Source organism: Mus caroli, unplaced genomic scaffold, assembly GCF_978045245.1.
Source record: "Mus caroli unplaced genomic scaffold, Mus_caroli_1 scaffold_19, whole genome shotgun sequence".
Taxonomy (NCBI): Eukaryota; Metazoa; Chordata; class Mammalia; order Rodentia; family Muridae; genus Mus; species Mus caroli.
Genome location: NW_028227274.1, coordinates 28498562 through 28516939, shown reverse-complemented (window position 1 = coordinate 28516939; position 18378 = coordinate 28498562). Strand labels below are relative to the sequence as shown.

The 18378-nt window shown below is 37.9% G+C and overlaps 1 protein-coding gene across 1 annotated transcript in view; it reads left to right on the top strand.

Annotated features, from left to right (window-relative positions):
• Window positions 1–18378, top strand: part of Rit2 (Ras like without CAAX 2) — a 351795-nt gene that overhangs the window by 162642 nt on the left and 170775 nt on the right. Inside the window, exon 4 of the mRNA XM_021150801.3 lies at window positions 11751–11942. Within this exon, the coding sequence (XP_021006460.1) occupies window positions 11751–11942 (192 nt within the window). The remainder of the gene's footprint in view (window positions 1–11750; window positions 11943–18378) is intronic.

Sequence of the window (18378 nt, the reverse complement as noted above, 5' to 3'; positions counted from 1 at the left end):
ATTCAATATAGTACTTGAAGTCCTAGCCAGGACAATTAGACATCAAAAGGAGATCATAGGGATACAAATTGGAAAGGAAAAAGTCAAAATATCACTATTTGCAGATGATATGATAGTATACTTAAGTGACCCCAAAAATTCCACCAGAGAACTCCTAAACCTGATAAACAACTTCAGCAAAGTGGCTGGATATAAAATTAACTCAAATCAGTGGCCTCCCTCTACACAAAGGGTAAACAGGCTGAAAAAAATTAGGGAAACAACACCCTTAACAATAGTCATAAATAATATAAAATACCATAGTGTAACTCTAACTAAGCAAGTGGAAGATCTGTATGGTAAGAACTTCAAGTCTCTGAAGAAAAAAAATTGAGGAAGATCTCAGAAGATGGAAAGATCTCCCATGCTCATGGATTGGCAGGATCAACATTGTAAAAATGGCTATCTTGCCAAAAGCAATGTACAGATTCAATGCAATCACCATCAAATTTCCAACTCAATTTTTCACAGAGTTAGAAAGAGCAATTTGCAAATTCATCTGGAATAACAAAAAAAATCTAGGATAGCTGTACTGGCTATTTTTGTGTCAACTTGACACAGCTGGAGTTATCACAGAGAAAGGAGCTTCAGTTGAGGAAATGCCTCCATGAGATCCAACTGTAAGGCATTTTCTCAATTAGTGATCAAGGGGGAAAGGCCCCTTGTGGGTGGGACCATCCCTGGGCTGGTAGTCTTGGGTTCTATAAGAGAGTAGGCTGAGCAAGCCAGGGGAGGCAAGCCAGTAAAGAACATCCCTCCATGGCCTCTGCATCAGCTCCTGCTTTCTGACCTGCTTGAGTTCCAGTCCTGACTTCCTTTGGCGATGAACAGCAGTATGGAAGTGTAAGCCGAATAAACCCTTTCTTCCCCAACTTGCTTCTTGGTCATGATGTTTGTGCAGGAATAGAAACCCTGACTAAGACAATAGCTAAAACTATTCTCAACAATAAAAGAACCTCTGGTGCAATCACCATCCCTGACCTCAAGCTGTACTACAGAGCAATTGTGATAAAAACTGCATGGCAGGTAAATCAATGGCAAAAAATTGAAGACCCAGAAATGAACCTACGCACCTATGTTCATTTGATCTTTGACAACAGAGCTAAAACTATCCAGTGGAAAAAAGACAGAATTTTCAAAAAATTGCGTGGGCAGTTAACATGTAGAAGAATACAAATTGATCCATTCTATTTTCCTTGTACAAAGCTCAAGTCCAAGTGGATCAAGGACCTCTACATAAAACCAGATACACTGAAACTAATATAAGAGAAAGTGGGGACGAGCCTCATTTTATTCTGAGTAAGACAAATAACCTTAGCTATGTAATGAAAATAAAAAATATTAAATTGGTTTTAAAAATATTCTTTTTTAAAGAAAATATTTTACATGTTAAGTGAAAGACAAAATTTTCCGTGATTCATGGCTAAATAAAATACCACTCGGGACATAAACTTCATTTTCCTCATCTCTGCATCTGTAAAGGGGAACCTATTAAGCTTTAATCTTTCACATAATTATTATTTCCACTGATCAGTGTCTCTTAGATATCTAGTGTAAATTCTAACTAAAACACAATTAAGGGTAGCAAGTAATGGACTGCCTTTTTTTTCTAAGAAACACATTTCTGCCATGACTGTTCTGTTTTTCAGCTACAGAGCTATAGAATACAGAGGCACGTTTAATGACCTAATGTCACTCTTCCTTTTACAAAAGGGTAGTATGGTAATGCCACCAATATACTTGAAAGTTCCAGGATTTTGGCCATATTCAGTATTTCTGTACCCGATTATTTTCATATATAGCTGGAAGATCATAATAGAGGCCATTTCATATGACCAAAAGCCTGATCCTGTGCCTAAAATATCTCTTAAAATATCACTATTTTAATTAATTAATTGTGAGTCTACTTTCTACATTGAGTGTGTGGAGGTCAGAGGAGTTTTGGACTTCTTTCTTCCCATCATGTGCGTTCTGGGGATGAAACTCACATCATCAGAATTATAAGAAATCACCTGTGCCCACACAGCCATTTCCCCAGCCTCTGAAATATCTCTTCAATATTCGTGAATTTTCAGTGATTTGACCTAACAGATAAGGAACGTGTCACCCACTGAGTAAACAGGAGCCTAAAATGTGCCCGTTCTACCACACCACATCCTTTCCATTTGAAGTATGTGGCCCACACCCATTCTCTGCCCTCAGTCTTCCCAACTCAACATCTCAATATTCTTCAAACTCTCATCACTGCACAGGTTTGGACCCTCCCCAGGGCCAAGCAGCTTCGTTAGTGATTCTACCTTTCAGTAGAACCCCATTGCTCCTTTCTCTGGGTCTCAGCATGCCAGGTATGGTCTCAGGAATACTACTCACAAGTGCACTGCTGTGACTCCATGACTGATCTGTGACAACGTGACTGGTGTCATGGGCTTTCGGTTTGTACTATTGCTTGCATCCTACTGCTCAGAAGGATCCCGTGCTCGGCCTTTTCTTCTGACTCTTGTTATCCTGAGTTCTTTAGAATTCTTGTTAATTATCCATAAATGTTGAACAATGACCTCACATTTTCATTTTTTCACTAGGATTATAACTTATAGAGTGGCTCCTGTATTGCAAACTTGGTTTATTTCAAAGTGTATTTGAAACAGAGATTTTTCAGGACCTATTTTCATAGTAGCCTAATTCTATAGTTCTTAAATTCTCATTGTTCAATGTCAACATTATGATTGATAGTCTTCCTAGTATTTTAAGTGTAAAAGTCCAGGAGATTTCAACCACCTTTTCCCCATCTTCATACACTGATTTATTTTCTCCTTTCATATTAGATAAGCTGTCCCCAGTGTTTTGAGGTTCAAGGAAATTGCTTGGCATAGCTAGGGTTGGAACCAGACTATGTCACTGGAAACCCACTACTGCATATCCTGATATGTTGGCATTGAAGGAAGTACCCTTTGATCAACTCCAGGAAAGACAGTATCCTCAGCCCTAAGTCTTAAGGAACTGCAAGTGGTCATTTTAGACTTTAGTTTCCTGGGTGTTCAAACTGTCAGTCCAATTTAGTTTTCTCCCTGTATCCTGATTTTAATATTTTATTTTCTACATTTTTTGCTGTGTTTAGCTATGAATATTTTCCTTCATTATATGTATTCTTTTAAGCCACATTGAATCTTAGATGCCTGACATGTGTAAATGCTCAATAAATATTTGATGAATAAGCTAAGCAGAGTATGTATACTATCTATGACACACTGCATTTCTAAAAATACAGACAGACAGAGCAACTTATAATGATGGAGAGAGTGGTATTTTCTGGGGGAAAAAAGATAGTATTCCCAGTCATATTTTTCATTTTAGGTACAATTTTCCTCCATGTTACCTACATTTATAAAATTGTTTGCTCATTTTTGTCTTCATTGACCTATTGAACTTGCAAAGGAATCAGATTGAGAGGGAAGATTTATTCTCCATACTGTTTTCAGTTCTGGTTTTCACATAGATTGTAATAAATTAATACCAGCTGAATTTTTGCCTATGTTTATTGGTTCTATTCTTCCCTCTATCAAAAAGATGAAAAGAAAAGCAATGAACACCTGGGTGTGTGTTATACACTCTTGTGAGCTTGGCACTTGCAGGGCACAGTCACACAGAGCTTTGTGAATTCAAAGCTACCCTAGTCTACATAGGAAGCCTTTAGACAGCTAGGGATACATAATGAGTCTTTGTCTCCCAGAAAAAAATCCAACAGACAACATCCCTACCCCTATATACACACAAAGTCAACCAAATAAATTCTTTGGTGTCCTTCAAAAACTGTCTATCCCCATGGTATGTAGGCCTTGGATGTTTTACTATTGTGCAAGGATACATTGGAACCAAGTTGGGTTAATTATAAGGTGATGATATATTCATTTTAAAGGTGATTTGCATGAAAGTTCAGTACCGTTTTCTGAATAGTAAGCCACAGAAAAACTGTCACCTGTTGTTTCCTCTCCTTGACCTCTTTCTCATTCACCAGCACCCTGTTCTTGCCTTATTTCAATCTCTATCGTTCACTGGACATTTGATTGTTTGACATTCATGTAATTGCACATTTCCTAAACATGAATAAGGCTGGCTTTTTGGAATTTTAAGTTTTTGTTGTTTTCACTTCTCATATATTCAGCCAGTAGATATGGTGTCAGATATGTGACTGATTTGTCTTTTTGTATTAGGAGAGTGAATGTGGTAGGTGTGTGTGCGTGCATGTGCATGTGTGCATGTGTGTGTGTGTGTGTGTGTGTATCTGTGTGTGTGCTAATCCTGAGACTGGCAGAATCTTTCTGATAAGAATAAACAACATTATGTACCTGTTATACCAGGGAGCACCTAAAATGCTAGTCAGATAGTGTGTTTGTTTGTCTGTTCATTTATTATTTAAACATGAGGCAAAGATATTTCGTACTTCTACCAGGTGGGCACAGAAAGGAGGTGGTCCATGCCTTTTCCTAACCCTCTGCAAAAAATCCTCTGTCTATTAAGAACCTGGAGTGTGCCTGAATTAGTTACTTTTCTATTGCTGTGAGAAAACACCATGGCCAAAGCAACTTGCAGGAAAAGAATTTATTTGGAGCTTATGGTTCCAGTGGGAAGAGAGTCCTTCATCCTGAGGGTAAGGGAACATGGTCGCAGGCAGGAAAGAATGGTGCTGAAATAGCAGCTGAAAGCTCTCATCTTTACACAAAAATAAGGAATAGAGAACATGAGCCCCAAATGGAACAAATCTGTTGAAACCTCGATGCTGGCCCCCCAATGCTGTATTTTCCCCAGAGTAGCCATGCCTCCTCATCTTCAAATGACTACCAATTGGGGACCAAGTATTTAAATATCTTTGAGTTATGGGGACACTTCATACAAATCACCACAGTGATATTTATCAGAGATTATTTATTTGTTTCAGAATTCATAAAATCCCCACACTATTAATTAGTTCAGGGGAAGATGTCAAAGAAAAGGAATCAAACTGTAATATATACTCAAGTCGCGTTGAAGATGCCAGAAAATGTTTGTTCAGATAACATTTTTTAGAGTCTGTTTTCATAAGTGCTTTGATTCTTATGAGTAGCAAATGGAAACTAGTAATATTCCTGAATAATTAAGCAACAAGTTTCATTTAGAGCAGGAAGATATTGACATTAACAGATAAAGTGCTGACAACAGAATGTTTCAGAATCTTTAATTCATGGATTAATGAGAACAGACATGTTAAACACAAGCTTCCCCTGTGAAGAGATTTCTATATCATGTTACTAAGATGCCACATAGCTACAGAGCTTACGCTCAATATGCCTTGTTCCATCGGCATCTGAGGATGTTTAAGACAAGCATTTGCCCAGATTCTGTGAGTGAGAGAGAAGCCTAGCTATTCGGAGTCACTCCATCAGTGTGAGCATTTCATTGTATCTGCATCATTGGGGAAAGATTTCTGACTTGAATTCTGTGACATTTCTGATAGCTGTGGTTGAAATCTTCCCGCTTTCATACTCAGTGCTGCTCACAGGGCTCTTGTGCTTATTCTCCCAGTGAGAATGTCTGTCTTGTTGAATATGTGATGAAGGTAATAATAGGATTGAACTGTACGGTATTTAAAAAAATTCATTAAAGCAATTTCATGTTTGTTCTCTCAAATGATTCTTTTTTCTTCCATATAGGGCGGGCTAAGTATAGTATAATCTTTTTCTTTTTTTTTTTTCACAAACAAGGAAATTGAAAGGTTGAGATATTATGTGTTGAAAGATGACAATCTCAGTGAGTCACAGGCCTGAGTGACATGCATTGTAACTCCCTTATTATATCTTCAGGCTATAAAGACAAAGATTGAACAGGAGCACAATCATGTACAAGGCTGGTATCCTTTTGTTGTTGTTGTTTTAATTTTTGATAGAGTTCCTCTATGTAGCCCAGGCTGAGCTTGAAATTGTAAGTGTTTGATTTTGGTGTCTAATACTGGGATTATAGGTGCCCCATTACAATATCTTTCTTTCTTCTTTAATATAGTTTATATATGATTTTAATCATATTATTAAACACTTCTAGACTTTCATTCTTTCTCTAAATATTGTTCCCTGGGAATATTCCTTTTTAATGCTATGCGTATCTTCCATTTCCTAAGTTATTAGATTTTTATTTTATAGTTATTGTTGAAGTAATAAAATGTATTATTTTATCTTAAATATCAAATATGTCATAGAAAGACACATGTCTAGTACAGATTAAAATAATTCTCAGCTGGGAAAACAACAAACACATTCAAAACCCCCACAAACTCCTTCATTCAATAAATTAAATCTGTAAGTAGAGCAAGTACATGAATGAATAATCAACACAGGAGATCAACAACATGACTCAAAATAATGAGCGGATCAAATAGACATGGTTCTTTTTATCCCAAAGTAAACAAATTAGTTTAAAGTTGCACTGAAGAGGATGAAAGGAGAGGGCTTCTTTTAAAAAGCGATGATCACCTTTTCTTTTTCTCTACTCTTCTCTCATACAACACATCCCAGACAGAAGGGATGGGGACGCAGAAGCAGGGGAGGGGGATGACGACTTGGAGGAGGGACTTCACCCAAATGTTGCAGAAATATTTTCTCTCGATCTGGGATTTCTACCCTGCCTTTGACCATACAACCTTTATAGTTATAATAAGCCTTAATCATCGCAAGAGCTGGGCAGATATCTACCCTCTATGCTATTGTGTTTATTTCCCAGACATTAACTCCATTATACAAGTTGTCATGTTTTGTTTGGGTTGCTCTTAACTCCAATTAGCTAATCTACATGGCCATTATTTTAAGATTCTTACCCCATGGTGCTGTCTCCTCGCCTCACCTTCTTTTTTTTTCCTACTATATGCTTCTCCTCTGACCCCAAACCCAGGAATCCTAAACTCCACCCATGTATCTTCTGCCCAGTTATTGGTTGTCAGTATCTTTATTCATCAATCAGAATAAACTTGGCAGGGATGGGGAAGAGGCAAGGTCACACAATATCACCTGGGAGCAATCAGTATTTAGCATAGCAAAACACCAAACCTTCTTGGTTTCCTTTCTGAAAAAAGCAGGCCTCCAAGTGATATCAACCAAACATGCCATAACAAGATGCAATAAGGTATAAAACCTCATATGAAATCTGGATGAGGCAACTCAGTAGGAGGAAAAGGGTCCCATAAGCAGACAAAAGAGTCAAAGATACCACACTCCCACTATTAGAAATCCTGCATAAAACCCAAGCTATACAGCTGCAGCATATATGGAAAGAGCCTAATGTAAACTCACGTAATCTCTGCAACTGCTGCTTCAGTCTCTATGAGTCCCTATGAGCCCTGTTTAGTTGATTCTGTAGGTCATATTTTCCTGATGTCTTTGACCCCTCTGGCTCCTATAATCCTTCATATCCCTTTTCTATGGAGTTTCCCTACCTCTGCCTAATGTTTGGCTGAGAGTCTATGCATCTGCTCTCAGAAGATGATTGGGCTAGGCACCAGTTGAGGTGTATAATATTAGGGATGATTTCATTAATTTTTTTCTTTTTGTCATTCATGTTTGGTTCTAGTCTAGATCTCTTAGTCTTCCAGCTTGCAGTTTTTGATTATCCAGGTAATGTTGGGCATGAGATCCCTCTTGTGTCTAGGTCATCATCTTGTACCAGTCATTCTTTGGCCACACCCTTAAACTCTGAGCCATCAATGCCCAAATGCATTTTGCCATCAGGATGTTTGTGGGTTTTGTGGCTAGGTTGGTGTTCCAGTACCATCTCTTGGAGCCTTGCCTAGTTACAGAAGATGGTGTTTTTAGTTTCCATATCTTTCATTACTAGGAGAACTTGCTGGGTCACTCTCATGGGTTTCAGGAAGTTTCCATTGCACTACGCTTCCATGTTATCTCTTAAATGACCTCCCCATTCTAGTCTCTCTCTAGTACTCTCTCCCTCTGCCCCTGTCTCCTCGGCCTGATCCCTTTTGTTTCCATCCTCACCTGCCCCCAGCCCACCCACAAAAATCTATTCTATTTCCTCTTCCCAGGGAGATGTATACATTGCATATAGAACCCTCCCTGTACTTAGCCTCTCTGAGTCTGTGGATTCAGTGTGATTATCCTTTACATAACAGCTAATATCCACTTATAAGTGAGTGCATATCATGTTTATCTTTCTGAGTCTTGTTACCTCACTCAGGATGATTTTTTTTTCTAATTCCATCCATGTTCCTACAAATTTCATGATGCCATTTTTTTTAACCCAGTAGTGGAGTAATACTCTATTGTGTAAATATACGACTTTTTAAAAATCCATTTTTAGGATGAGGGACATCTATGTTACTTTGAGTTTCTGGCTATTACGAATAATTTTTGAATGTAGAGAGCAAGTATTTTTGTGGTAGAATGGAGTGTTCTTTGGGTATATGCCCAAGAGTGGTACAGCTGGATCTTGAGATAGATCAATTCCCAGGTTTCCGAGGAACCATCATATTAATTTCCATAGTGACTGTACTGCCACGGGCTAGACTCTGTCTGTCCCTCAACCCGCAGGAAAAAATCAGAGTTCTGGTACTCAGGTGGGCAAGGAGTTGGCGAGAGACAAACAGACATGAACACCAGAGAGTGTTGGATCTGAATGTGTTTTCTCAAAGCAAGCATCAGACTTATATTACAGAAGAAAACAAAGAAGTTAGGTGACACATCAGCCAAGGTACATTGAGGTTATCTGATGCATAATGACACAAAACAGAGAAATGCATACATAAAGACTGGCAAGAACCAGGCAGTGGTTATAACTGAGATAAAAAGCAACCCTATCTAAAGTCAGCTATTTTAGGAGCCAGGTGAGGATTTCACACCCTAGTCCCAATTCTAGTCTATTGTATAACCCAACACCAGGGGGTGTTCCGTTCTTGCTAGCCTTTTCATGAATAATGCACTATTCTAGTTCTTCCTTTAACCACAACCCTCTTTCTTCCTAGACCATAATAAACTCCTGCATATGGGAGTGGCTCTGCTGTTATTCTAAATTTACTTTGTAGAACTTGCCCTGAGATTTCTACTCTTACCCAGTAAACTGCAATGCCTGATTTCTTTCACTATCTCTTTCAACAGTGGAGAAATTTTGTCTGAATAAGTCAAATCATTCCTTGGGGGCACCTATAATAAAACAATACTTAAAGAAAGCACTCTAAGCCCTTCACCAACTATAGCAAGGACATATCTTACCACATTAGTGTTATGGGAGACAAAGACTCTCCAGGAGACCAGTTACTGTGAAACTTTGTGCCTCACGACTGTGGCCAACCTTTTGTACTTGTCACACAGACTCCACTGGAGTGGGTGTGGCACTGTACAAGTTTGCACTCCCACCAGCAATGGAGGAGTGTTCCCTTACTCTACATCCTTGCCAGAATGTGCTATCTCTTAAGGTTTTGATCTTAAGCCATTCTGATGGATGTAAGATGGAATTGCAGAGTTATTTTAGTTTATATTTCTCTGATGATTAAAGAAGTTGAATATTTCTTTAAGGGTTTGTCAGTCATTTGAAATTCCATATTAGGAATTCTCTGTTTAGATCTACACCCCATTTTTAAACTGGATTATTTGTTTTATTGATGCCTAGTTTCTTGAGTTCTTTATGTATTTTGGAGATTTACCCTCTCTCAGATGTGGGGTTGGTGAAATAACATTAACCAAGCAAGATTTGTATGACAAAATCTTAGTCTTTGAGGACAGACAGAAGAACATAATGTGAGATGGAAAGATCTTCCATGCTCATGGATTGGTAGAATTAAAAGTAAAAATGGTGATCCATCAAAAGCAATCTACAGATTAAACACAATATCCATCAAAGTTCCAGCACAATTCTTTACAATCATTGAAAGGACAAAGTAAATTTCATGCACAAAAGTAAAAGCCCAGGTTAGCTAAAACAATCTTGAATAATGAAAGAATTTCTGGAAGTATCACCATCCCTGATTTAAAGCTGAACTATAATAATAAAAACCTCATTGTATCGGTATTAAAAGTCATGTTGATCAATGGAATTGAATCAATGTCTCAGACAAATCCATACACCTATGAACACATGATTTTTTTTTAATGAAGAAGTTGGAAATACACAATGGGAAAAAAGAAAGCATCTTCAACAAATAGTGCTGGTTTAACTGGATGCCTGCGTGTAGAAGAATGTAATAGATCCATATCTATTACCCTGTACAAAACTCAAGTGCAAGTGCATCAAAGATCTTAACATAAAACCAGACACAGTAAACCTTATAGAAAAGAAAGTAGGCGGTAGCATTGAATGCATTGGCATAGGAGACAACTTCCTTAGCAGAACACCAATAGCACAGGTAGTAATATTGGTAATTAATAAATGGGACCTCATGAAACTGAAAAACTTCTATAAGGCAAAGTACACCATCAATAGGCAAACCAGTAGACTGTAGAATGGAAAGGAAACAGACACATTTATATTGCATTATTGATACAATATCTTTGACAGTGAAATTATTACAATTTCTCAAAAATAGAGGAATGTTCTCTTTGAGCAAATTTACTTTGCAAGCATACTGGAAACTTAGTGAGAGATAGAATTTAAGAACACACACTGTAGTATTGTTTCTAAAGCAGCATGACTATAATACATGGGGCACAAAAGATGGCCCAGAGGGAAAAAGCATTTTTATAGACAAGTCCAAATTTTAATTATTCATTGCATCTATCTAATCACTCTTTGCAATTTTAGCAGTAGATTCAGACTAAGAATAAATAAATAGCATACTTTGACTTAGAGAAAATCTATGGCTTACAGTTTAAATGTTAGGATTTTTAGATGTTGGCTGGTTGCAACGCAGATAGGAGGCAGCGTGAAAATCTGATACAGCAGGGGTAATCAGATGGGGCATTGGGGCCATCTGGAGTGTAGCCTGGCTTCTGCAGAAAGTGAAGAGGAAAGAGTTAGCAGAGCGTAGAAATTAATCTGTCTTTAGGAAGCCAGGTCCTTCTGTTTATGAGCTTCTCTGAGACAAACCTAACAATACTGTCATATATGGTGCATCTGTACTATTCATGCTAAAACCCTCCCAGAAAGGCAAAGGTAACTGAGAGTCTAACTTTAGTATGCCCTCCCACCTCTAGTTCTTTCCTTTCTTTCTCTGTTGGGGATTAAACCCAGGACCCCCACATGCTAGGCTGGCACTCCATCTCAGCTATATCTCTAGCTTCTGTGTTCATAGTTTTGAATAGAAAAGTAGTTCACTTCCCCAGGTCCTTTGGAGGACGTGCTCCAGATATTCCCTACAAATGCGCTCTTATTTGAAGAGCAAAGTCAAATTCCTTTGATCATACATGTCTTCAATGGTTTCTAGAAAAAAAGTTTCAAAAGACAGGCTGTACGAAAATATTTAAATATTAATGTAGTGCCATATCTAACATGTACCCAAAGGCTTATAATGTTTGTAGTACATAAACTGGTTCATTTTCTGAAGTATGGTCATTAAAATGTAAAAACAAACCTTATGTATATGATTTGTTATTTACAATATCTGCTCAAGAGCTCTTAAATTGGACCTTCTATAATCAAATATCAATACGCTCAAAAGTTTGAAATATTTGCATTTTTGCAAGAATATATTAAATTGCATATTGACTCTCTCCAACCAAAACCTACCCAATGACTCTCCTCTCCTTTAGGCAGAGTTCACGGCCATGCGGGAGCAGTACATGCGTGGGGGAGAGGGCTTCATCATCTGCTATTCTGTCACTGACCGCCAGTCATTCCAGGAGGCTGCCAAGTTCAAGGAGCTTATTTTCCAGGTCCGTCACACCTATGAAATTCCCCTTGTGCTAGTGGGTAACAAAATTGACTTGGAGCAGTTCCGTCAGGTGAGTGCAAAATTTATATTGTCTTTATATTAGATGTCTTTGCATCCAGTGATACATGGTAGCAAATATGACTGGTTCTAAGTTTCAGTTAATGACCTACATTTTCCCCTAAGAAATCCATATATTTTTCTTTGTAGTGTGTTTTCTTCTTCTATATAACCTCTCTTATATGCTACTTTACAGCAGCCCTACCCTTCTCTATATTCTTGAATCTGGGGTGTTAGATTTGCTTTAGACAATAATGTATAAAAGAAATGAGCCTGTGGAACTTCTTGAGTTTGATTTCCCAAATCCTGAAGCTTCTATGTTTTCCCCTTGAAATGCTCACTTTTGGGTTCCAGACCTCATGTGAAACCCATGTGTTATGTGCACCAAGCTAGCGCTGTCCTTACCAAGGAGCACACATGTAGGCAAAGGTGTCTTGTATGGTTTTCCAGCAGCCACCTTCTCCCTTTCATTATATAAGACATCTCAACCAGTCCACTTGGAACAGTAAATGTCTCACAGTTGAGCAGTATTTGTTTTCTGACTTATAGAATCCATAAAAAACATATTTAAGTCACTATGTCTTTCATGGAGTGATAGATAAACATCTCCTGTTCTTGTACTGAATGAGAAAGTGTTCCCATATATGGTTAATATTTTCTAAACTATGCATGCTCTGCCATCATGATAGTCAAATAATTTCATGTATTCTTCAAACAAACTTGAGATTATATATGTGTGTGTATATATAGATATATGTACATATATATGTATACAAATATATACATGCAAATCAAGTTTTTGTAAATCTAATTCTCTAAATTGAATTGCTCACTTGTAATTTAGGATGCTTCATCTTTATTTATACCATCTTTAAATGTGAACTGTCTTTTAATAGTTTCTGTTATTTTTGTCAGTGATTATTTTTTAAGCCTACTACTGAAACTAACTAATAAGACCTTTTGCTAAGGTAGGAATAGTCACTAAAGAAGATAGAGGGGTTTTCCCCTAATTTATGTATCTTGTGCATTGAATCTTCATGTGTCTATCTTGAATGACAGGTTTTCCAGATTTAACACAGTTCATTACAGTATATTCTCACTGAGTCAGTGAGAATATATTCCACTTCTTAGATGTCACCTGATAGGGAGGCTGTAATGGTGTCCTCTCTGAGATGGATACCTGAAAACTGTAACCCAGATATCTGTTCAGGGACAAGGAAAGCTACCACAGGATTCCATTTCTGTGCCTTAGTTTGTAGAAAGGAACTTGCATGCAAATCAAAATTTTGTAACTCCAGTCCCCTAAATTTGGTTGCTTAGTTATAATTTGGGATGCTTCATCTTTATTTATATCATCTTTAAATGTAAACTGGCTTTTAATAGGTTCTGTTATTCCTGTTAGTGATTATTTTTTAAACCAACTTCTACTGTAACTTACTAATAAGTCCTCTCACTAAGGTAGGACTAGTGACTGAAGCAAACAGAGTGTTTTTTTCCTAATTTATGGCTTATGAATTTGAATTTTCATGTTTTATAAATATAGTGTTTTCTTAAAATGGAAAGAGCTCATATAAAGCCAATGTTTCCGAAGCTTTGCTTAACATGGAAATTGAGTTATTTAGTGCAAGTCTATTTTTGTGGTAGCTTTTTTGTGTTTTATATTGTATTTCAGAGTCTAAGCCTCTTAAGGTACAAGCTATTTTAGAAAGATGTCCATTGTTTTAGCTACTGTTCAATTGTTATGAGACATCACAATCAAGGTAACTTTATTATTAATTATTATTATTAATAATTATTATATCTCGATTGCAATTTCCCTTCCCTCCTCTCTCTCAGTCTCTCCCCACAATTTCTTTTTTCCCGAGATTCACCCTGCCTTGATTTCCTCTCAGAAAATAGCAGGGCTTCCAGGGACCTCAACCAAACACAGCAACAAGCTGCAATAAGACCAGGCAGATATTCTCACTCCAGGGTTAAAGGAAGCAACTCAGTAGGAAGAAAGGGGTCCCAGCGGTAGACATAAGAGTTAGAGACATCTCTGCTCCCACTCTTAGGAATCCCACAAGAACACTGAACTACACAACCCATAACATATATGGAGAACCTCGGTAAGACCAGTCTAGGCTTTGTGAGCCCACTTGAGTCCTCGTCAGTTGATTCTCTGGGCCATGCTCCTATAGTGTCCTTGATGTTTCTAGCTCCTCCAACCCTTCCTTCCCCTCCTCCATAGGACTCCCCAGATTCCACCGATTTCTTGGCTGTGGGACTCTGCAACTGTTTCCATCAGCTGCTGGATGAAGTCTCTCTAATGACAATTATGCAAGTCTCCAGTTCCAGCATATCCTGTAGGCATGGCAAACTGTGGGTCGGACAGAGGTTTTGCAGCTGGGTTGGTGTCCCAGTCTTTCTACTTGAGGCCTTGCCTGGTTACAAAGGATGGCCAGTTCAAGCTCTGTGTCACCCGTTACTAGGTGTATCCACTAGTGTCATCCTCATAGATTTCTTGGGGTTTCCATTGTACTAGATTTCTACCTTACTCCCCCAATGCCTTCCAATTCCAGACATCTTTTTCATTATTCTCTCCTTCCATTTCTCCACATAATCCCTCTGGTTCCCATCTGTACCCATCCCCAGGCTACCTTCCAAATCTATTCTAATTCTCCTTCCTAGAAAAATCTGACCTTAGTACAAGGAGATAGGAATGGATCGATTCACATTCTTCTACATGTTAACAACCAGTTGTGCCAGCACCATTTGTTGAAAATGCTGTCTTTCTTCCACTGGATGTTTTTAGCTCCCTTGTCGAAGATCAAGTGACCGTAGGTGTGTGGGTTCATTTCTGGGTCTTCAATTCTATTCCATTGGTCTATTTGTCTGTCACTATACCAGTACCATGCAGTTTTTATCACAATTGCTCTGTAGTAGAGCTTTAGGTCCGGCATGGTGATTCCACCAGAGGTTCTTTTATCCTTGAGAAGAGTTTTTGCTATCCTAGGTTTTTTGTTATTCCAGATGAATTTGCAGATTGCACTTTCTAATTCATTGAAGAATTGAGTTGGAATTTTGATGGGGATTGCATTGAATCTGTAGATTGCTTTTGGCAAGATAGCCATTTTTACAATGTTGATCTTGCCAATCCATGAGCATGGGAGATCTTTCCATCTTCTGAGATCTTCTATAATTTCTTTCTTCAGAGACTTGAAGTTTTTATCATACAGATCTTCACTTCCTTAGTTAGAGTCACGCCAAGATATTTTATATTATTTGTGACTATTGAGAAGGGTGTTGTTTCCCTAACTTCTTTCTCAGCCTGTTTATTCTTTGTGTAGAGAAAGGCCATTGATTTGTTTGAGTTAATTTTATATCCAGCTACTTCACCGAAGCTGTTTATCAGGCTTAGGAGTTCTCTGGTGGAATTTTTAGGATCACTTATATATACTATCATATCATCTGCAAAAAGTGATATTTTGACTTCATCTTTTCCAATTTGTATCCCTTTGATCTCCTTTTGTTGTCGAATTGCTCTGGCTAGGACTTCAAGTACAATGTTGAATAGGTATGGAGAAAGTGGACAGCCTTGTCTAGTCCCTGATTTTAGAGGGATTGCTTCAAGCTTCTCACCATTTACTAGTCAGCCATCAATGGAAAGAGAGGCCCATTGGACTTGCAAACTTTATATGCCCCAATATAGGGGAATGCCAGGGCCAAAAGAATGGGAATGGGTGGGTAGGGAAGTGGGGGCGCTATGGGGGACTTTTGGGATAGCATTGGAAATGTAATTGAGGAAAATATGTAATAAAAATATTAAAAATCAAAAAAAAAAAGAAAAATCTGCTTCCCACTCCATCTTTTTAAGTCTTCCTTGTTACTGTGGTTCTGTGGCTCTGTTGCTTGTAGCATGATTACCTTTACTTTACAGCTATTATTCCACTTATACGTGAGTCTATACCATGCTTGTCTTTCTGGGTCTGGGTTACTTCACTCAGGACGATTTTTTTAGTTCCATCCATCTGCCACCAAATTTTGTGATGTCATTATTATTATTATTATTATTATTATTATTATTATTATTATTATTATTATATCCGAGTAATGCTCTACTGTGTATTTTTTAAAAATCCATTCTTTGGTTGAGGGACATCTAGGTTTCCAATTCTGGCTATTATGAGTAAAGCAGCTATGAACATAGTTGAACAAGGGTCCTTGGGATAGAATGGAGCATCACCCTTTGGGAGTAAGCCTGGTATGGTTTATGCTTCTAAAACCTCCAAGCCCACACTCAGTGAAACACTTCCTCCAACAAAGGCCATTACACCTTATGCTTCTTAAACAGTATCACTGATTGGGAGCCAAACATTCAAATATATGAGCTTATGGAGACCTTTTTATTCAAATAAATGGATAATCTAACCTTTTTTGTCTTCTGTGTAAACCAATGTGTTGCTGTTTCTCTAGTTTGCTTCTGATAAATTGTGTACTATGATAGGATTATATTTCTGTAAGAGGAAATGCTCATCTCTATGGCTTATTATGACTCTATCCTTACCTTCTTTGCAAATCAAAGAAGAAAGATATATGTCTGAACCTTCTGATACCCCTCTGATGAGTGGAAATCCTTTGACTGAAATCATGGCTAAGTTTTTGTCCACTTGACACAATACAGGATCATCAAGGAAGAGGGAACTTCAGTTAGGAAAGTGCCTCTATTAGATTGATCTCCAGGCAAGTCTCTGAGAGATTTTCTTGATAAATGATTTGGGAGGACCTAACCCACTATGAGTAGTGTCAGCCCTGGGAAGGTGGTCTTGGACCTATATGAAAAAGAAGTAGGAGAAAGCCACGGGGAGCAAGTCAGTAAGAATCCATCCGTAATCTCTGCATCCGTTTCTGCCTCCAGGTTTCCACTTTGAGTTCATTCCCTAGCTACCCTCAATGGTGTACTGTAACCTGTAAGACAAATAAGACTTTTCTCTTCCAAATTGCTTTTGGTGTTTATCTCAGGAACAGAAAGTTAACTAGTGCACTTTCCTTAGGTTTTCTGGAAAGAAGAATGAGGGGAGACTATCACAGCTACATCATTAGTGCTTACTAGGAGGCAGCACCTGCACTGTCAGTGAATGCTGCACCTCTTTATCATACACTGAGAACCCTGGAGAAAAAGACCCTAACTGGGTTAGTCAGGAGTGTTTTAAGTGACTCTAAGAAAACTAGTAATATGAGAGCATTAGGAAACAATTTCAGTCCATGCCTTGTAGAATGACTACACAGAATGATTCTCCGTACTGGTGACATTGGCTTTCCCATGCTTTCTAGGCACTGATTTTCTAGATTCAAAGGAAAACCTTAGCTTAAAGACTTAAACCTATCCTTCAAGCAGGATCAGAAGGATCCATCATACCCCAGAGTTTGCTGCTCCTTCCCAGTTAGCACTAAAGCGAATCATAGCATCACAGACTCCAGAGGTCACAGAAGCCACCACTATGAATAAACAAAGGAAACTGTCACATTCTGATCTCACAGGCTTCCTTTTCAGATAAAGACAATAAACGTGATAGTCACAGAGAGAGCAAAAGCCATGAAAATGCAATTACCACCTTCTTAAAGGTCCTTCTGCACCCAGTCTCCAAAAATGAAGTCTCTGATAATGAAGTGCTGATGTGGAAATTGGGCTTCTGGCTGTGGTGTTTGTGATAGAAATGACCAATCTAGAAACTGCAGAGTGGGGTTTTTCTTTACAATGCGATTTCAATTTACACGTTATTTTCATCTTTCAGCCTTGTGTTGTTAAGAGGTAGGCATTTGAGGAATGAGAATATTAAAGGGAAAAATCTATTGACTGAAGTTGACTTTACGAAGCTTTGGTAGCTAGTAAGAAAATGAAAACTAAGACTGTGTATTTTATACTACATGGATGCTTGAAAAATTGTTTTTGTATTTTATATCTGAAACATACACATACATGGATACCTTTTAACTATCAATCATCTATCTGTATGCCTATCTATCTATCTATCTATCTATCTATCTATCTATCTATCTATCTATCTATCTACCTACCTACCTACCTACCTACCTACCTACCTACCTACCTACCTACCTATCTATCTATCTATCTATCTATCTATCTATCTATCTATCTATCTATCTATCTACCTACCTACCTACCTACCTACCTACCTACCTACCTACCTACCTACCTATCTATCTATCTATCTATCTATCTATCTATCTATCTATCTACCTACCTACCTACCTATCTATCTATCTATCTATCTATCTATCTATCTATCTATCTATCTATCTATCTATCTATCTATCTATCTATCTATCTATCATCTATTTATTGCTATCCCTATCATCTATCATTTATCTATAACTCTATCTATCTATCTATCTATCTATCTATCTATCTATCTATCTATCTATCCATCTATCTATCTATCTATCTA